The sequence below is a fragment of the Drosophila bipectinata genome, chromosome 3R (assembly GCF_030179905.1).
Source record: "Drosophila bipectinata strain 14024-0381.07 chromosome 3R, DbipHiC1v2, whole genome shotgun sequence".
NCBI classification, from domain to species: Eukaryota; Metazoa; Arthropoda; class Insecta; order Diptera; family Drosophilidae; genus Drosophila; species Drosophila bipectinata.
In genome coordinates this window covers 9856462-9876593 of record NC_091739.1, presented here as the reverse complement: position 1 = coordinate 9876593, position 20132 = coordinate 9856462, and the positions used below count along the sequence as shown (strand labels likewise).

General features: G+C 40.1%; 5 protein-coding genes across 5 annotated transcripts; 2 read left to right on the top strand and 3 right to left on the bottom strand.

Annotated features, from left to right (window-relative positions):
• The first annotated feature begins 35 nt into the window (after positions 1-35).
• Taf7 (TATA-box binding protein associated factor 7) lies at positions 36-1673 on the top strand. Its single transcript, XM_017234931.3, has 2 exons — positions 36-217; positions 280-1673. Exons 1-2 carry the CDS (start codon positions 119-121, stop codon positions 1501-1503), a joined length of 1323 nt encoding a protein of 440 aa, XP_017090420.2. The 5' UTR covers positions 36-118; the 3' UTR covers positions 1504-1673.
• A 163-nt stretch (positions 1674-1836) lies between these two features.
• Prat (Phosphoribosylamidotransferase) lies at positions 1837-4039 on the bottom strand. The gene is made up of 2 exons (XM_017234929.3): positions 3906-4039; positions 1837-3835 (listed from the first exon to the last, which is right to left on the bottom strand). Exon 2 carries the CDS (start codon positions 3829-3831, stop codon positions 2191-2193), a length of 1641 nt encoding a protein of 546 aa, XP_017090418.1. The 5' UTR covers positions 3832-3835; positions 3906-4039; the 3' UTR covers positions 1837-2190.
• Positions 4040-4787: 748 nt separating this feature from the next.
• Rfk (Riboflavin kinase) lies at positions 4788-5759 on the bottom strand. Its single transcript, XM_017234880.3, has 2 exons — positions 5391-5759; positions 4788-5324 (listed from the first exon to the last, which is right to left on the bottom strand). The coding sequence occupies exons 1-2, from the start codon at positions 5476-5478 to the stop codon at positions 4948-4950; spliced, it is 465 nt and encodes a 154-aa protein (XP_017090369.2). The 5' UTR covers positions 5479-5759; the 3' UTR covers positions 4788-4947.
• Positions 5760-5949: 190 nt separating this feature from the next.
• Positions 5950-7089, top strand: mRpL19 (mitochondrial ribosomal protein L19). The gene is made up of 2 exons (XM_017234872.3): positions 5950-6109; positions 6162-7089. The coding sequence occupies exons 1-2, from the start codon at positions 6046-6048 to the stop codon at positions 7037-7039; spliced, it is 942 nt and encodes a 313-aa protein (XP_017090361.2). The 5' UTR covers positions 5950-6045; the 3' UTR covers positions 7040-7089.
• Positions 7090-7115: 26 nt separating this feature from the next.
• Positions 7116-8301, bottom strand: Unc50 (Unc50 RNA binding protein). Its single transcript, XM_017234873.3, has 3 exons — positions 7894-8301; positions 7401-7760; positions 7116-7344 (listed from the first exon to the last, which is right to left on the bottom strand). The coding sequence occupies exons 1-3, from the start codon at positions 8222-8224 to the stop codon at positions 7208-7210; spliced, it is 828 nt and encodes a 275-aa protein (XP_017090362.1). The 5' UTR covers positions 8225-8301; the 3' UTR covers positions 7116-7207.
• Between the last annotated feature and the right edge of the window lie 11831 nt (positions 8302-20132).

Here is a 20132-nt window from a genome sequence, read left to right as displayed (position 1 = left end):
GCCTCTAATTACGATCTGTACCACCTCTAATAATAATAATCGTTTTTCAACACCACGTAGGAAAAATCTAGAGTGTTTACTTTTGATAAAGTGTTTTTGTCATATTAAGCGTATTAAAATGTTTGAAAAAAAGAGTGAAAAGGGAAAGCAGGCGGACTATAAGCCGCGAGAAGATGGCGTTGAGCTAGAGAGTCAGTTCATCCTGCGAGTTCCAAAGGTAACCGAATCTTCTCTAGTGTTTTTGAAGGGCCGGTGGATAATTGTTGATGAACTTTCCAGGAGCTCGCAGATAACGTTCACGATGCCATAAATTCCGGAAACATAAAAGATCGACTGACTATCCAACTTGACCAAGATCTGCGATACGGAGAAGTGAGATTAGATGATCAACTGCTATACGCCAAGCTAGTGGACCTGCCTACCGTCGTTGAGAGCTACAAGACCATCGACAACAAGAGTTTTTATAAATCCGCTGACATCTGCCAATTACTTATTTGTAAAGAAGAACCTGAAGATGACACGGAAAAGGAGTCGCCAAACAAAAACAAAAAGAAAGACCCAAACAAAGTGGACAAAAAGTATCTTTTCCCTCATGGAATAACTCCTCCTTGTAAAAATGTAAGAAAACGTCGGTTTCGAAAGACTCTAAAGAAAAAGAACGTAGAAGCTCCCGAAATTGAGAAGGAAGTGAAGCATCTTCTCCGAATTGACAATGAAGCTGTGCGGGTAGACTATGAAATCATTAATGAGGAAGAGAAGCCCATGGACGATCTTGAACAGTCGGATATTAAGCCATTTAACGACGTGGACGACTACATTCCTGATGAGACACCTGCGCACTCCAAGGTTAAAGTAGAGAAGACTATGAAAAGAGATATTAATGTTGAATCGGATGAGGACGACTCCAACAACTTTGGAGCTCATCGAGCACCTAATATGGGCGTGGCTGAGCACGATATCTTTGGCGAAGAAGTGTCCACCACCGACGACGAAGATGAGCCGGATCGCACGAACACTACAATGCAGCGTCGGGAGTTGGAGGAATCCTCTCGTCTCTCTGCTGATGATTCGCGCATGTCTGATTTCTTTGGTGGCACCAGTGCTGGAACCAGTGGCATGAAAATGGGCCAGAACGAATTCACCAAATCCATGTTTAGCCAAGAGGCGAGTAGTCCAAAGCTCAGTGCCGCTGGTTCGAGTTCCAATCTGGCTGCCCCAGGTGGTTTCTTTGAGAATCAAATGCTGAAGCGGGAAGAATTTGAAAACCTTGAGTTTATGGAAGAGCCCCAGTACACCCAGCAGCAGGTACGCGAGAAGATCAACCAACTCACTCGACAGATAAGTGAGCTGAAAGCACAACAGTCTCAAAAGTCAACAGAAATCGCCTCCATTCAAAATGCCACGCTCAAGTCTCGTATGCAGGAAACTCTAGATAATCTCTATACTCAGGTCATCGAAAGAGAGCTAGAGCTTAAGGACTTTGAAAATATGCTGGAATCCTAAACATCCTGAATATATTTTATATTCTATTCTATTCTATTTTCTATTTTATAAGCACACGTAAGTTTATCCTTAACATTTAAGAAATATAGTGATTAAAAAGATTCAAATATTATGAACCTTTACCTTGTGAAAAGGCTTAAAAGTTTAAATAAAATATAAGCTTAAAAGAATTGCCCGCTGCGCCACTTGTTTTTGTTATGAAATGATGCATTACGATTTTGACCCATTCGAGGCGGCTGAGTGAGCACACCTTGGCCAGAGCTGCACATTTCTGGGTATGGGTTTATGTAATTCCATACTTTGGAGGCCTCCAACAAAATAAGTCCACAGGTCTTATTGTCTAAATGTCTTTTTATTGGTAATCGTAAATGAGGAAATATGATATTCAAAATTGGCAACATCGAGGGCTACTAGTTTGTACTATTTTTATAAAGTTCCAAGGGCAATTGTCTTTTGGAGTATGGAGAGAAGCAAGAGCTTGTTACCTAAAATCTAAAAGTGTATAAAAAGGGTAAATAGGTATGGCTGTGCTATAGCTAAACTAACTAAATGCAAAGTTTGTGACAGCAATTTCGAGCCCTCTGTGGCTTTGGATACTGTGTGCGATCTTTTTTTTTTTTGTGGGTTCATGTAAAGCAGCATGCAACTGGTTTGTTGCAACAGTTTTCTTTTGTTTTTTTCCTGGAGTTACCAGCTCAGCTCGTCAGGCAACCCACCCGGATATTGTCCAGTGAGGCAGGCGGTGCAGTGGCCAGTAGGTTTGGACTTGCCATCCCCGCCAGCTTGATTCTTCAGTTGGACCGCTTCTACTAGACCCTCCACGCTGAGATAAGCCAGGCTGTCAGCGCCTACGTGACGAGCCAACTGATTGGCGTCCAGCTTGTTAGCAATGAGCTCCTCACGCGTGGGTATGTTTATTCCCATATAGCAGGGGTACTGCAGTGGCGGACTAGCGATGCGAATGTGCACCTCCTTCGCTCCAGCATCCCGCAGCAGCTTGATGATCGGCCCAATGGTGTTTCCCCGCACGATTGAGTCATCTATCAACACCAATCTCTTTCCAGCAACGTTCTCAGATAGAGCTCCGAACTTCTTTGCCACTCCCAGTTGCCGCAATCTGGTTGATGGCTGGATAAAAGTCCGGCCCACGTAACGATTCCTGCAGAGAACCTCAGCAAACTCCAGGCCCGACTCGCGCGCATAACCATGTGCCGCCGCCGTTCCAGACTCGGGAACTGAGCTCACGATATCCGCCTCGACGGGAGCCTCCCGCCACAACTGCCGACCACACTGTAGTCTGACAGTGTACACCATTTGACCTTCAAAAATGCTGTCTCCGCGAGCAAAGTACACGTACTCGAAGATGCAAAAGGCCATGCGCTTGAAATCTGGACGCTCTACGATGTCGACAGTGCGATAGCCACTTCTCGTCAGCTCCACAATCTCTCCGGGTTCCACTTCGCGAACATACCTGGCTCCAATGGACAGGAAGCCACAGCTCTCGCTGGACACCACCCAACCATCAGCCGGGGTATCCGCTCTGTTTCCATGGCCAGCATTGATGGGAACGATCTTTCCAATGCACAATGGTCTATTTCCATAGGTATCTCTGACTGCGTAAATTTTATCCGTGAGCATGATAACCAGCGAATAAGAGAGAGGAGCCAGCGTCATAAAGTGCCGGATCCTGGCCGGCCAGTTAGGTCCGTCTAGTTCGGAAACATCCTCGGGAGCGCAGCAAAGGGATTGGGCAATGAGCTCACTGTCACTGTGGGTTGACAAGCCCACACCTCGGGCCAAGACCTCGCGCCGCAGAGATTCGTTGTTGACCAGCTCGCCGTTGTGAGCAAGGGCCATGGCTCCGTGAGCAGTGTGCACCACGAAGGGCTGACAGTTGACCACTTCCGAAGCTCCTGCTGTGGAGTAGCGAGTGTGCCCTATACCCAGATTTCCACGCAACTTCTTCATCGAGTCATCATTAAAGAGGGTACTGATCATGCCCATTCCTTTGTGAACGTTGAAATTTTTTGAGCACTTTCCTTCACTGGTGGCTATACCCGCGGATTCCTGCCCACGGTGCTGCAAGGCCACCAGTCCAAGGCAGATCACGTGAGCAATATCGATCTGCGTCGGCCAATCCCCGCAAGCAATCGCTCCAAACACCCCGCACTCGTGGGTCAAACCTGTTAGTTCCTTGCTGGCCGAGATCGATAGGGTATCGCAGGTTACTGGTTCCACCTCCCCAGCTGGTTCCACCTGTTGCTTTTGTTGTTGCTGTTGCTCGACCACGCGCACATGCTGATGTTGTTGTTCTGCACGCTGATCCATGTTGCTGATTGGAAAATTGCAAGAATTCAGTGCAAGATCGTAGTATGTGCTCTAATAAGAGGTAACTGATTTACCTGGTGGTTTACGCAACGGTTTTATAGACGAAAATCCTCGCACGCTTCAAACGCGCAGCTTAAATTCGGTGGTGATCAAGCCCAGTGTGACCGCGGCTTGATCGCTTAAATATACCATTTGTATTACTTTTGCGACTTAAATCAATAGAATTACTGTCTTGATTTATTACTTTTCATTTTAAGATCGGTTATGTATGAATTTTGTAGTGTTTTGAAAACGTTCTATAGATATTTTTCTTAATTCCGATTGTTAGCTTCGGTCAATCTTTACGCCAATTAACAAACAAATTTGAAATTCTATTGCCCAAATTTAAACCAATTAATCAATTTCCAATTTGATTTATATAACATCGAATAGTTCACAATCATGAATATAATAACAAGATATTATACGTTTTATGTGCAAAGTTTGCAAGGAATTCAATTTATTTTATTAAATAAAGTCAATATGTTTTTAATTTTTATAATAAGTTTATTTTCTGAGATAGATTTTTCAGTTTATGTAAAAAAGAATTATGATTCGAATATGTACAATTTACTTCTGATTTTCAAATAAGTACTTTTTGCAGAATATAGGGAAAAATATTGTCAAGTCACTATTGCGTAAGGAAACGTTATCAATTAAAATCAATGTCTGTAATAACATATCTATTGACATTACTTGAATACGGGCAAAGATTATAATTCCATGAAATCACGATGATGAGTCTAAAAACTGTAATATTAATCTATTAATCTGTTAAATCGTATCACATTGGCTTTATAAAACAGTGATAGAAGAAAGCTTTTATATTCGAAACAATTTTTAGAAACTCTGTAATTTTTGTAAAGGTGGTGAAATAAGTTTTTATTGATTGAAATGCACTTGAATTTTCTTATGGGTCGTGGTGAAAATATAAGATTTTAATGTGACGTCAGGTTAAGTACATGTATTGGCATATCAATTTCGCTGGGTGCTACGTGCTACGTGTATATACGTATGTATATAAAAATATACGCGCTTTATATATATATACTTATATATCGCGGTATATATTGTAAGTTATTTCTCACGGCAGGGATTCTCGGTAAAATAACAAGACTCTTTCAGTTTGGCTTTCTCCGGCTCATCCAGCAGCACTTTGGCCTTCGCGATATCCGCCTGGATGGCGTCTATCAGTTCTTGAAGCGATTCGAAGCTCCGCTCCGGTCGCAGGTAGCCTACAATGCATATCTTGAGAGTTTCGCCGTAAAGGTCGCAGTTAAAGTCATGCAGCATGTGTGTCTCCACGCTCTTCTCCTTGTTATTGTAGAACGGATTCCAGCCTATGCTAAGCACCATTTTGTGAACTTCTCCGTTGTTTACGTTGGCCCAGCCGTAGTAGGCGCCCGTTGGGAGGGAATCGGGCAGGGCTTTCACCACCTCAAGCGGAAAATTAGCTAATATGCAAAAGTAGTGTTGTCAGTAAGCAATGGCCTTTAGGGCTATCTTTATCTTGCACCAACCTGTTGGAATGCCCAGCTCTTTGGAGCCTCGTCCGAATCCCCGTACAATCGTGCCCCCAACGTAGACCGGGAGTAGTTGGCTTAACATGATCCGTAATCTACCCGTTTTTTCTGTGGTTGCGAATCAAGTTGCGGTATCCCGCAACAGAAACCTCGTTTGGCTGCAGAAGTATCACGTTGCCCCTCAAAATATCGAGGCTAGCCAATAATCACACTTGAATCACAGAAGCGCTCGTTGTGATTGCTACATAGCCACTCACATAACTATTTGATCGTCCATGGATCGGTGATTTGTTGGTAAAAACACTGACAATTTTTTTACATTCCAAAAATGAAACAGCTGATTTTGAGGACTACCAACTTGGGGAAAAAATATTGAACAGAGTCGTAGATAAAAGGGGTCAGGATTCAAAGACAATTAAATATATCGCGAATGTAACGAAATTCATTAATAGTAACTTAAATAAAAAACGTAAAATGTTTTTTTTTACTAGAAACCGCCACAATAAGGAGGTTTAAATAATATTTCAATCATTTAAAATATTTATAGCCAATAAGCTGATTTACAGACCTGGTCACACTGCCTTGCGTTGCAGCTGATTGCGGCATGATTATCTAAACATTTTTGGGAATATATGAAAAGGAAATATTAAAAATGAACGTGAGCACTCGATTGTTGATAAATAGACTGGGAAAACAATGCGGCCTCAGTCGAATTGGTAAGTAGTTCATGTTTTTATATACTTTCAATTCAGCAAACATGTTTTTTAGTTACATTTTCCACAAAATCGGCGGAACATGCTGCCGCGAATGCCGTAGAAACACAAAAGGAGCAGAAGACTAAGGAAGCACCAGCTTCTAATGCCGCGGAAGCATCAGTTCCTATCCGAAAACCTATTATACCAGCCAATTATCGGTTCATATACCCGGAGTTTTTGCCTGATCCCAAGATAGAATGGCGGAATCCGATCCGCGAAAAGCTTGAACGCATGGACATGTTGGACCGGCGCCGACAAATTGACCTGCCAGAGTTTTATGTTGGCTCCATTATGGCGGTGACTAGTTCCGATCCGCACGCAGAGGGAAAGGTTAGTCGTTTCGTGGGTATCTGCATCCATCGGGATGGCTGTGGACTGCGCGCACGCTTCATTCTCCGAAACGTGATTGATCACCAAGGAATAGAAGTGATCTATGAGCTGTACGATCCCACCCTCCAAAAGGTGGAAGTTTTGCGTTTGGAAAAGCGCCTGGATGACAGTCTCTTTTATTTGCGAGATGCTCTTCCGGAATACAGTACTTTCGACGAAAACATGGAGCCCGAGCAGTTGGAGGAGGGCGCGCCTGTCCCGGTTAATGACATTAAGGTAGTGCTACGTCCGCGCCCTTGGCTTGAACGCTGGGAGCGTCAAAATTTGCGTGGAGTCGCCAACATTGATCAGTATCTGAAGGACAAACATCGTAAGTCTGCCGCCAGAGTGCAGAAGCCGTGGGAGAAATATGATTTGATGAAACAGTACCGCGCCACAATACCCGAGGAGGAACAGACAGAGATCTTCGCTGAAGTGTACACCGAACTCCACGCCCAGGAGCTTCAGCGCAAGCGAAACAAGCGGAAGCGTACCTTTGTTAAACCAAAGCAACTGGCGTAATTGCCCTTTTTGTTTACTTGTAGACTATTAAAACAAAATTACAAAACTTCGGCTTACAATTACATAAACTGTGGGGTTTTGATAAGTCTAAATTAAATATTTTATTAGTCATACTCGTGGTTGCTTAGTAGCTAAACGCCAAAATAATTTACAATTCTCGTCACATAATTAATAAACGCGGTACTTGTAGAAATTTACAAAGGATATCGTGGCGTTCCAACCAATAATTGTGACGACTAGGTAGAGGAGGAAGATGACTGGTAACGCAATGAGTATGATGCGTGTGTTTTTCAGATGAGGAATGCCTGTAAACAGAAGATAATTAATATACAGTCCTTCTAGTATATAGATAAACTCGCACAATTGTATCCCAGGAAGGTGATGTACACATAGTAGCCCATAGCCAGCAGCCAAAACGTGTTGCCCAGGAACCGTGAAATAAACCACGTCTGGCTGATAAGCCAATTGTAAAAGAATAGCTGAATGAAGTGCAACAGCATCAAAGGCGGAAAAAAGGCGTTCAGGTGCACGTCGAAGGCATATCCCCATTCAATATCCGGCTCCAGGCTGTTTGTTCGAAGATACCGGTTCGAAACTGCCCAAAAGAAGGAGGCGATGATGATGCCCACAAAGATGCAGTCCACAAAGACCACGTAGAAGATGAAGGAAATGCTCTGCCAGAAAGAGAGTCCCAATACATAGGCGAATCCCAGAGATGTGACTGTAAAAGATTCAAAAGTTATTATGTATGGATTCTTCTTCCAACTATAAGCAAAATGGTGTAATTAAATGTTGGGGGAAGATACATAGGTGGCTCGTCAACTGTGGGGGTGGGAGTTGATAAGCACACTTACCACATAGACAGATCACCAATAGCACCAAGAAAGCTGGGTCGTCGCGGGCGAACTGAGATTTGGTTTGTTTTCGGTAGTTGAAGTTCCTGTAGACCTTTTGGGGCGCCACGAAGAGATAAATCATCTGCCACAGAGCAAACTCGAAGTCCATTTGGTTAAACTTTAGCAGTCGTCTCAGATACTTATAGCTTTTGGTCGTCGCCGACAGGCAGTCTTTTCGGTGGTTGACCGGCGGCGGCAGCGGCGAATGGAGCCGCGAGGCGCTGGAGTAGCCGGAGACCACAGACGGCGTTGGCGACTGAGTATACTTAACGTGGCTATATTGACTCATTTTGTTTTGTTTTGTAAAACTAAATTGTATGATTTTAGCTGTGTGGCAGCGCACTCAGCGCACCAATATCCAAAATGTACTAAAATATGCATCAGAAGAAGTGCTTTAATGGTCACACTGCCGGGAAATTTAAAATGTTTAAATATTCGGAAGAAAACTTTTCTTTTATTTATTTTAAGGAGTCTTTTGGTTTAGACTTTAAAAACATTGATTTCAAATAATTAAACTTAAAATATAAGTAAATAAATAGTACTAATAAATATTAATTCATAAAAATGTATATTTTTCTAAATTGAAAATTTTAATTTAAAATATATTAACAATTTCACAAGAATGGGTAATTTTCAAGTCTTTTGGTGTTTAATAAACTTTATACTTTAATAAATTGGTTATAAACTTTTAACTTTTTTGTTAAATCAATGTTTTATAAACTTTTATAACCAGTTTAGGCCAACTTTAATGATAATTATACATTGTAAGGTAAAAATATGATGGAGTCGTAAAAAATGTTTGATCTCCCCCTAGGTTTAATATTATTTGTTTTTTTAATAAGTTTATTAACAGTTATGGTTAAGATTTTTTGATAGGATACTTATTTTTTCTGCTAGCGTCTATGCATAACATGAATAGAGTTCGGTTTTTGAGGAATCCAACTTATTTTTTCTAATTTAATGGCAAACGTTGTGCCCAATTTGTCACGTTCTTCATTAAAATTAAAAAAAATTTTTTAAAGTCAATTCTGCATTTGAAGCCAAGCTGTATTGCAATTGTTTCCGTTTTTTTGTTGGTTGCGTTCCTTTTGTTGCCTCGATGGGGAATGTAATATTTTCCAATTATTCACACTTTTCATTAGAGATGTAAATAGCATTCATTTGCATACGTTTTGATTGGGTAAAGAATTTTGTAAAGTATTGCTTTTGCAAATTTTTATAAAAGTTTCAACTCTTGGGTATAATATTTTGCATCCTTAGATTCTTATTAACGATTTTTAGTTTGCCAAGAAGCTGTTTTCTTAAGCTTAGTGGATTTTTTTTTAAATTTTAAAGTGTACTTATGCGTCAGTTATGAATTTTACTATTTTAATATCAATGTTTATATATAAATCTACCAATTTTATTTTAAGTTTTATTATCTGTTAAGCCGCTAGATACTATTTGCTATTTAAGAAATAAAAATTGTAAAAAACCCAACAAGATATATTTGAAAGTTTACTTCTGTAATCTGAAGTATTACATGTGTTAGATATAAAACTATAGATTTGGTAAAAAGGCGATCTTTTGATCTAAACACCCACAATTGCTGGGCCAATTTCTAAAGAAGTGACTAGTTTCAGCTGCCGTGTCCTCAATTAAGGCATCATTCAACGTTTTTTTTCCATCCAAACCCCTAGCCGATGATCAACGATGGCCGGTCAAAGGCCAATTTATGGCACGGTGTCCAAGCAATTGCACAAAAAAGGACAAAGAGCAAAAACAATCTTTATCACATTTATGGCAATGTCCTGAACCTTTTGTCAACGATCCCGCTCGAAAGACAATTGAAGCGGGTGCCAGGAGAAAAGGTCAGAAAATGACCCGAAGGATGCCGATGCAGAAAAGGAGCAACGCGCGCGTCTTCCTTTAACTATCTCAACATCTTTCGTTTTTGAGGTCATCTTTGAGGTCAAGTCTGGCCTTACTTAAGGCAATTCTGGAATCTGAACCTATCTGACTGAATACCACTCAATTTTCTTTGAGTTGAGCCTACCAAATGAGTTCAAAAATGAACATCCCCTAAAGACCTTATACTCATTTTGTTTCGAGTTGAGTTGATCCTCAGGGGATGATCTCACCCGAAGATGGCCGAGAGAACTTCTCTCTGGAGCACTTTTTGAGCAGCTCTTAACGTCACTTGGATGATGGCCATCGATCCTTGTCCACGCAGGACACTTCCGGATTGCATTCAATTGTGATTCTGCAACAATTGCGCTTTTCTTTAAATTTTCCATTTGTTTGTCTCTTCCTATTTGCTTGTCACATTGTGTCTTGTGTTGGTTTTTTAGCTCATGTTACCTTTTCACAATACATTGTATTTCTTTGGACCATCTAAATAGCCAGAATTGGCCGGGATCTCCTCAGGATCCAAACAGCAGCCGCCTGAAACATTTTTTGGCGCCCATAAAAATTAAATGAAAATTAAGCGCAAACACGATAGTTCTGTCACATAAATTGTAACCCAGGCTCGACTTGCCACGCACTATTTTTAGTCCGCCGGGCAGCTGCTCCTAACTCCGTCTCCTCAGAAATTAGTCCATCTGCAGCAGAGTTATGCGCTTCTGAGGTTGCTGCTTGATTAACACATGTCCTGCCATGCGGGCGGAGCCCTGGCGTGACGACCCGGCACCTAGAACGACTCCCATCACATGGCTCCACGTATGAGTAGTCCTCCGCCTATATGTTCTCCCTTAGTTTGTTGATGCTCTTAACTCATTCATTATGAATTGGAGGTGTTAAACGTGCCACATGTATCATGTTATTACTTCTGAGGAGGCGGACATTAACCACGAAAGTGTTAAGGCAGCTGAATATTGCAACGATTTCGAAGGTTTTCGTTATATAACCTTTGAAAGCAAACAATTGATTTTATCACTAAAATGGATATTACTTCATTATTTCCGTAGATAGATTCTTATACCATAGATGGCGTAGAAATTTCAGAAAATGTTTATCCTTACTGAGGGCTTCCATAATTTCGGGCTTTGGCAAATGGAATCTGGACATATTCTATAGAAGCTATTTTCGAGAAACTAATCGATTTCCATAGAATTTTCCTTTTAATTTACAAAAATTCTGCCTACAAAGTTATTAAAACTTATAAAAAAAATAAAATCTGATCACAATCAATGAATTTCGTTCATTTCTGATTCAATAATTTTTTCATACATAGATGTACCAAAATTTTCATGTAAAGTATTATTTTGATATATGTTTCATGTTTTTGAATGATTTTTTCAATTTTCTCGATTCTTTCAAAACTGTCCTTAGAAAAGTTAAACAATGGAGTCCTCCCCCATTCCCTAAACCGACTCTTACACCCTCAAAGACGCATCAAAGACTTATTATGCACCATACAAAAAGCCACAAGATTTTGATCGCGTACAGGGGAGAATCTAGAAACGACAATGAAAACAAACAGTGAATCAATCACAGGACGCTCAAAGCCTTAAGGAAATCAAACAATGCTGCGGACCCAAGATCGGGATCTGCATGAGGCCAAGGGTGAGGCAATGTTGCGCGTGCGCAGCGCACGCTCCCGTTAAATGTTTACGCTATTACGCTCGCACAAGGAGCAGAGAATCAGAAGCCCAAGGAGCAGGCGAGGAAATGAGCCTATTATAATCCAGTGAGCCTCGACCCCGAGGCCCCGACCCTTTGTGCCAGGTCGGGTCTTCGGATATGGTGGATGCGACCCCGGAAAACACAAATCTTACGCGCCAACACGCGACATTAGAATTTCTTAGGGGCCCCTAGACCCTGCTTGCCCTTTGGCTTGAGACTGAGGGTGGAGAGTCCTTCTCACTCCATTGCTTACAAATGATTTTCTTATGTCTGATCCTTTGGGAAATTGTTTGCTTTCCCTGGAACCCGGACCCTTCATTTGAATAGTTTGAACTCTGTGTGATCTTTAGCAGCTTGACATCTGCCCTGGCTCCCGCCGACTCTGGAGTTATGAAGTTATGCACTAATTCCTGGTAGTCTTTAGTTACACTTTCGGTTCAGGAATTATTTTGGGGTCTCTGGAGCCTGGGGGAAAAAGGAATACTCCTTTAAAAGATGGAGTTAAAATATGAAAGAAAAAAGTGTATTTTTATTGAAAAATATTTCCAAGAGTTTTCATATTTTTCATTGAGTTTTAGTTTGTAAATCACAATTTATATAAAGCTATAGTAAATATTAAATTTTTTAGAACAAAATTATGACCTTAGGATCAATGTCGGTTTAAATTTCAGGGCAATTGCACGCTATCAAGAGAAGAATAAGGAATGTTGAAGGACTTGCGACTTATTTTCTTGCGATTGTCCTATCCGAAGATCGCCTTGTGATTTCATGGCTGTCTGCTTGGCAGGACAAAGAGTGGATCGGTCCAATTAGCCCAGATAAAAAACTTGTCATGAACTAATCCCGTCAGCGTGTGATTGGCCTCAGGCCCAGCAAGGACAAAGTGAATAGATGAATGGACGGCATGGCTGACTGGGGAATCAGAATTTAGATCAAGAATTCAGATTGCGATCGCCGACAATATGAAAATGTCACGCTTATCGGTGCAGAAACATGACTACAGGACCATAGTCATCTGTTGTGGTTAGCTGGCGGGGAGGAAGTCGTGTCCTCAGCCGGTAGTTCGGCTTCGTCCTCATCATCGACGCCTTTGAAAGGAGGCTGAATGCAGATTGTTTTTGTAGCCTTCGTCCGCTGGCTGTCAGTCAGCTGAGGCCAAACCGGATGGAACTCGAAAATAATAACAATAAACGCACATGTATCCTGTGTCAGGATATTGCCGACCGACCTATCGCATTCAAATAATACAGTGAAAAAAATATAGGTATTCTTCTATGCCACAGAAAAATATTCATTATTGTTTGGTTTTATTTAAGGGTTTTTTTGCAGTGTTTTTTGAAGATTCTATTTATTTTCTGCATTCTTAAAATGAGGAGCAGGCGTTGCTTTTGCTCCTGCTACTCCATTCCATCTACCTTTCAGATAGATTTCCCTTTCTCCTTTCTCCCTCCAAATACATATTCAGTTCGCAGGACTCGAGTCCTGACCTCGTGCTTGGTCATTGTCTTGACAGCCGTTATTTGAATGACATTTGAATTTTCAGCATTTGCGTCCGCCCTGTTGAGTTTCAATTGTTGGGCTATTTTGTATGCGGAATGCGTAGGATCGATCGGAGCCAGGATCAGAATTTTATGTGATGAATTTATTATGCGGACAAAGGATCTGCTGGCAGCAGATGATGGCGAGAAAGTAAATGCAATTTCAATTGTATATTCCAAAGGTATTGGATTTGGAAGCCATGAAAAAAAAAAGAAAGGTAGTTCTATGGCAGTAATATCTAGAATGGAAAGAAAATTTAAAATAAATAATTTAACAAATGTAATATCTGATCTAACTATCCAATATTGCAAAAATATATTCCACCGTGAATATTAAAAAATATAATATAATACATTTTATAAAATTAATCCAAAATGTATTAAAAAAATCTCTTAATCTCTTCGATCTTTGCGACTTAATAATTTTATCATAAAAGTCCCTCCACAACCAAAATATTTTTTGTGCAAAAAACCAAAATCGCAGAACAAAAAACCAAGCCACGCCTATTTGGACCCCCTATTTTGATTTCACCCCGTAATTTTTTACATCGCTCAATTACATAATAATGGCTATATGCCGAGTATTCGATACCCCAATTAGGCTGACGTGAGGGTATTTTTTTACCCTCCCTTGTTAAAAAAACTCACCCCATATGCATATCACATGAGAGGCGTTTGTATAAAAAAAAGTGCCTCATGTTAAGTGGCGCTAAAAATCAAATTAAGGGTGTTTACCTAAAAGACCTCTCGATTACAACATTACCTAAAAAATGCTCGGAAGCGCAACAGGCGGGGAACAATGGATCGGGGAAAGGGAGCAGGATCAGGATGTTAAATAAAGACAAACGGAAGTTGTTCTTTTTTATGAAGTGTTGCCTTTTTATTGGTGGTTAATTGGAGAGCTGGCACTCGACGGATGACGAGGGTAGCACTCCATGATGATGATGCAACAGGCGTGAGATAATGATACAAAAGAAAAGGGTTTTTTTCGGATTCGGGTGCAGCAAGCAATGTGTCTTATTTATAGACACACATAAGGGGTTTCCATGTCAGATTGCCCAAATGTGTTGAAAGGGTAGCGGCAGCATTTGTTGGGGCACGTTTCCCAACTACGGCTCCTTTTCAAGTTCAATGACAAAGATCTTGCGGTGCCACACACCCCGAGTCCCTCTAATCCCTTGGCGATGATTGGCCCCGCCAAAGGGGGGCTGGAGCGAGTCTCTCCCAAAATAACCAAAGACAATTCTAATGCCTTTCGAGAAGACCCCTTCATAATTTCATTTTGTTTTTATTACGTGCTGTAAATTGGAGATGAGCCCCGAAGTGGTTGCATTTCGGAAGGGCGCAAGGGGAGAGGCGCGTGGCACTCTTAAAAATAAAACTAAGCAGCGCTTATAGTATATCTACTATCGAAAAAAGGGGAAAATGGAGTCACAACTACAATGGAGTATAAAGGGGTGAGTTTTTGTCTTCTTCCAAAATGGAGGCTCACAATAGTTTTGAACTTATTCGACGAAATAAATCCATTGGAAAAGAAAAATATCGACATTTTTTAAGGTTATTTTAAAAAAAGTCTTTATAATGCATGGATGACAGAAGGGTCCATGCCGAATGCCATATCATTGCCAATATGTATCCGATTCTTGAGCGGAATACCTTAAACGATTTGTGGATCGATTCTCTATCTATTTTTATCAAAATCCAGCAACAAAATATTTTTCAGATTTTTTGTCAAATTTTCTGATGGACCTCTTCAAAAATGGGGAAAATGCCTGGATGGACATATTGGCCCCTGCCATAGGCCATATCTTTACCAAAAGTCATCCGATTCTTGAGCGGAATACTCTAAACGATTGGTGGATCGATTCTCTATCCATTTTTATCAAAATCCAGCAACAAAATATTTTTCAGATTTTTTGCCAAATTGTCCATCAGAAAATTCGAAAATGGGGAAAATGCATGGATGGACATATTGGCCCCTGCCATAGGCCATATCTTTACCAAAACTCATCCGATTCTTGAGCGAAATACCTTAAACGTTTTGTGGATATAAAACGATATTATTTATAAGATTGCATCCCAAATTTTCGAAGAACAGAGAAAATCGAAGCTTCTTTGAAATATACTTATGCCGTCGTGGACTGTCGTCCGCAGTAATCATTAGCCAACTTTGGTAGCACATTTTTTCCATAAAACAAAATGAAAAATGAATAAAGATGAAATCTCTACCAATTAACACCCTTTCCCGCCACAAAAAGGGTGCAAAATCGCACAAAAGTGTTCAAAATCGAAATGTAGCACCTTTATTCAGATGTTGCTCCCTCGTTTGTGGCAAAGGCAGAAATTATTCGCATTTTCTGCAGAAAACCATAGAAATTGTAGTTCCCCTTCAGCCAACCCTTTTGTCAACCACAATGACCAGCTGAAAAATTCAAGTAAGGCCCGACAAATCGAAACAGAAATTTATGCACTTCACTTTCGGCAAATAGCAGTCACAGAAACCCAATTTATTGATGAATGTCGGATGAGCACCTGCATGAAAACAATGAGCCGAGGGGGAAAAGGGGCAAATCTGGGAATCTGGCAGCTGAAAATGAGAGTGAATCATGCAATTGACAGATGTCGTCTCCCACAGCCCATGACACAAGCCATCTCGGAGGCGGTGGAGGGCGGATTTGGGTTGGATTGAACTTGATTCTTTGGTGGAAAAGTAACGGAAATTCGAGACAAATATCCGCCTATCAAGTATCTAAGCGATTTTTTGGAGTATCGATTAACACCTGTATAAAGAACGCGGCTCTGATACAAGGGTCCACTACCTGATACCCATATATCATCCTCCAAGTTCCCTAATTGCTCACATTTCACTGTGTCCCTCTATCCGCCCGGCTGACAATTGCACTTCGAACCTTTCACAAAAGACCAATAAGTCGATTTGCCGATTTCCGAATCTTCCAAATCTTTTCAAAAAACAAACACATGTCGCTGAGAAAAAGTATCTGTTACAAAAAACCAAAAACGAAATCCCTACCTTACCTGTTTTTTATTCACATTTTTCCAACTCACCCACATGCCTCACCCTTAAATGAATATCGATCCATTGAATCCATTTGCCAAATGGTTCTCTGGATTCTTTTTTCATTTTTGTTGCCATATTATTTCTTTTTTTTGCTGTTTATTTTTTGCAACCCCCTATATGAGGTGGTGGTAGTTTGGTTTCCCATTCCCACCCCGAATATCACCATCACCCCGAATGGGCAGTTTGGCATTCGATGGGTTTGGTTTTTTTTGGGTTGAGTGTTTTTTGTGTGATATTTTTATTGGTGGTAATCGCATTTTTTGCGTGAAATTTCGTAAAAACGAATCATTTAATTGCTTGTTTTTTTGTGTGCTATTTTTTGATTGGTTGTGACTGATCGAGGGGGGTGGGAAAGCTGAAACTTTTAATTCCATCAAAGGGAAATCACTCCAATAGATATATTTAATGAAAGTGGACCCTTACCCTTTTTAACATGGAACGTTCGTCTTCTCTATTCCCAGGCCGCTTCTATTTCTTTATTGACTTCCCGCCATCTGGTGGAGGTGGTTTCTGGACAAACAAAAGGGAAAGGCTGCTAGAACTGTCCTGGAACTGTTCAAGTTCGAAACTCAACCGACTGGCCCATACAAAATTTGTATTGTTTGCGGCAAACTGACCAGATGAATCCAGCGGCTGGGCCAGCTCTAGTGCAAATATCGACTCGGAGGACTCGCAGGACACGCGTATCTGAGCAACCCTCACACTGCTCGCAGCCGCTCACTCTCCCACCCAGAGATCGGGGCACACGCTGTTGTCAACTTCCTATTCTCCGTCTCTCAGCATAACGGATGCTGGACATTATCTGTGGAATGGGAATGGGAATGGCGGCGAGTCCTGGGCCCGGACTTGCATATATTTTTAACCTTTTGTTGTTTTTCGTTAACTAAAGTACCATCAGGGGCAGATGTTTTTTCCATTCCATTCGGATAGTAGTCTTGTCCAAGTAGATTTCTTTTTTCCTATCCATTTACATGTAGAGTGGACGTTCTTTTCGGCAAACTGTAAACATCCTTCCACTTTTGTTAGTTTTATCGCAAGTTTCCCCCATAGACTTGCCTTTTTAACAACACCCCACCATTGGAGTTTTTAGATTAGAGACTCAAGACTCTAGAATAATAGAACAAAAATTGGCGTTTTAGTTTTCTCTCTACGAAAAGAAAAAAAAACCACCGTCTAAGAAAAGTATATACCCAGGATTTTAAACAGAGAATAGTTCAATTTAAAAAACCATTTTTTTGTATGTTTGTGCAAAGCCACATAGGCCATAATTTATTGTAAAATGATCAAATAAGTTTAATCACATACTATTACAACAAAAAAGCTCTATTAAATGTATTTAATATAGAATTAAATTTTAGTGGCTCCAAAAACCAAGTGACGATACTTTCCTATTTCATACGATTCAGTTGCCTGGCGCTTCGGCCTTACTTGATTCGGAAGATATGCCTTTGATCCATAGGCGTGCCAAATAACGTACTCATGACACTTCTGCCCCATATAAATCAGTTTCGGCATTATTTGAGCACGAAGGTTTGGATCCGTCAGAAGCAAATATTCTTTCTGCAAAGCAATACATTTAATTTCATGAAAAATTATTGATTTAGTTGTTTACGTACCCTGTTTGCCGCATCAATTAGGGAAGCCAGGGAATTCAGGTTCTGATGATCCTCTTTTAGAGCTGCGTTGACTTCCATGGCTATTTTCTTGGCAAAGTTAAACTTTTCGCCCAATGTCTGAAAAAATACTTGAATTGTCCTCATTTGCTGTTCAATTGGAACGCTTGTTCGCGGATCCATTACGTCAGCTAACCCTTCATTAACAAATATTGGTAACATGTTAAAAGCCGCACCAATGCTGCCAACTACAATATGCACAACCCGGAGGAAAAGTATGCGAATAGATTCTATCCAGGGCCTAAATGTCGGATATCTTTTTTCGTCAAACGGTTCCTTTAAATATTCGTTAAACATTGCCTGAAGCATGTCGTCCATCGACTGTTTCACAGGTTCCAGTTTGCTCTGCAACGCATCCAATAGATCCAATGAGGTGCTCGTTTGGTTGAGCCCTGAAGCCAAAGCTGCCACAGTCATGTTCCACAACACATTCCTGTCTTCAAGAGTCATATTCGTGTCAGTGATATAGGGAGTGAACATTCCTAGGGTATTGTTCATGGCATAACACCACTCAAAGACAGAACGGACGCACTCGTGGTATGTACGCCCTGCAGCTATGCCCAACTGGGATACCTCGTCCAAATTCTTTTTAGCTTCTCCATAGTAGGTAAACGTAGCAACATTAACTAAGTCGATGGCATCCTGTAGGACGTTAAACTTGACTTTCCGATCAAATTCGGTGTTGTATGTGCCAATAATGTTGGACAAACTATTGACGGCCTTCTCCAGGGCGACGTACTCCTCGAACTGGGTTGCACTGCACAGGACGAGCAGGGCGCAAGAAATAGTCCCCAGAAAAAGGGATAGCTTTTTTTCCATTATGCGAATCACTTGATGTTAATCCTCGGGAAGTAAATATTGAACTGATCTTGCCTAAAAAATTACTCAACTATTTAAGCTTGCACTCAGACATAAATATAACCCGTACAGAACTTTTTTCTAATCTTTAACCTAGGTCTAATCTTACATTAATAGCTGATGTGGCAAAAGTGTGTTTTTGTTTTGTGTTTTTAAAGAAATTTATTCTTTTCCATGTATTACAATTGTTTGTTGTCCTCCAGGAAATCCATATACTTTTATTAACTGCTTCATTAAAGTTCAAACGTTAACTTGTATAACAAGTAAGGAAAGCTAAGTTCGGGTGAAGCTTTAGTTTAAATACCCTTAGTGACAGTTCTTGTTATAAAATATATGATCCATATAATCATTATCAAAATAATTTCTTATAATGAAAATTTTGAACAAAGCCATAAGCTTCCATCTTTAAAATTTCTAAGGTTGGGCCTTTTTCGATCGGTCTGTTATGTATGTTTCAGCTGTAGGATATAGTCGGTAGATCCTCGAGGTAAGCTTACATATATCGACTCTAGATGTGATTCTGATTTGTGTGTTTATATGTTCGTGTGTGTTTATATGTTTGGGGCTTAGTTTGACTGTAAATATAATTTTATTCTCATAATTTTTGTATATTTTTAGTTCTGCGACATTTTACGTTAACTAAAGATTAGATGTACACTTAAAGTTTAGACTATTTCGCAGAAAAAGTGAAAGTGACTTCTCATGAACTGAGAACGTAGGTTCGTACCTACATACATGAACTGCCTTGCGATGCAGTTTTTTTGTATCTCTGAAAGCTACGTTTTTCATACAGATAGAGAGATTGAAACTTAATAATTTTTGCTTAAATTTGATTTTTATTAGAAATAAATTCACGTTTTTATTCTGGAAAAAAAGGTTATTTTATAATTAATTTTTTTTAATAACTGAGGTGTGTTGCTATATACATATGTAAAACATGGGCCACTGTAAGTCCCCTATAATAACATATATATATACATACGAATGATAAAACATTTAGTTAAAGGGTATACACTGATTAGAATTATCTCTGAATCCAAGCAAATAACCTTTACAGTATTTTACTCTAAAAGCTTTAAGTAAGTATTTTTTATGCACGATCAGATTGACTTTTCGTGGAATAAAATTAAGTGATTTGCATATTGAGAAAAAAAGTACTTTTAACATTTTAATAAATTAATAATTTTATGAGTAAGCAAAGTGTAACATAATTTAAAATAAAAGATCTAAATCCGTACAGTTTTTTGTTAATATAAATACAAGTATATTTCTTGATAAACCCTTACAGTTTTCCATTATCCTGGCTGAGTGCCAAACTTCTGGTTGACGTGTTTAGTCCCTCGTTAGCATCGGCAATGGCCACTTAAGAATTCGCTACACCCACCTCAATATCGCAGCTCAGACTCTGGTCAGCTGTTGGACGAATCGAAAAGGACCTCTGTG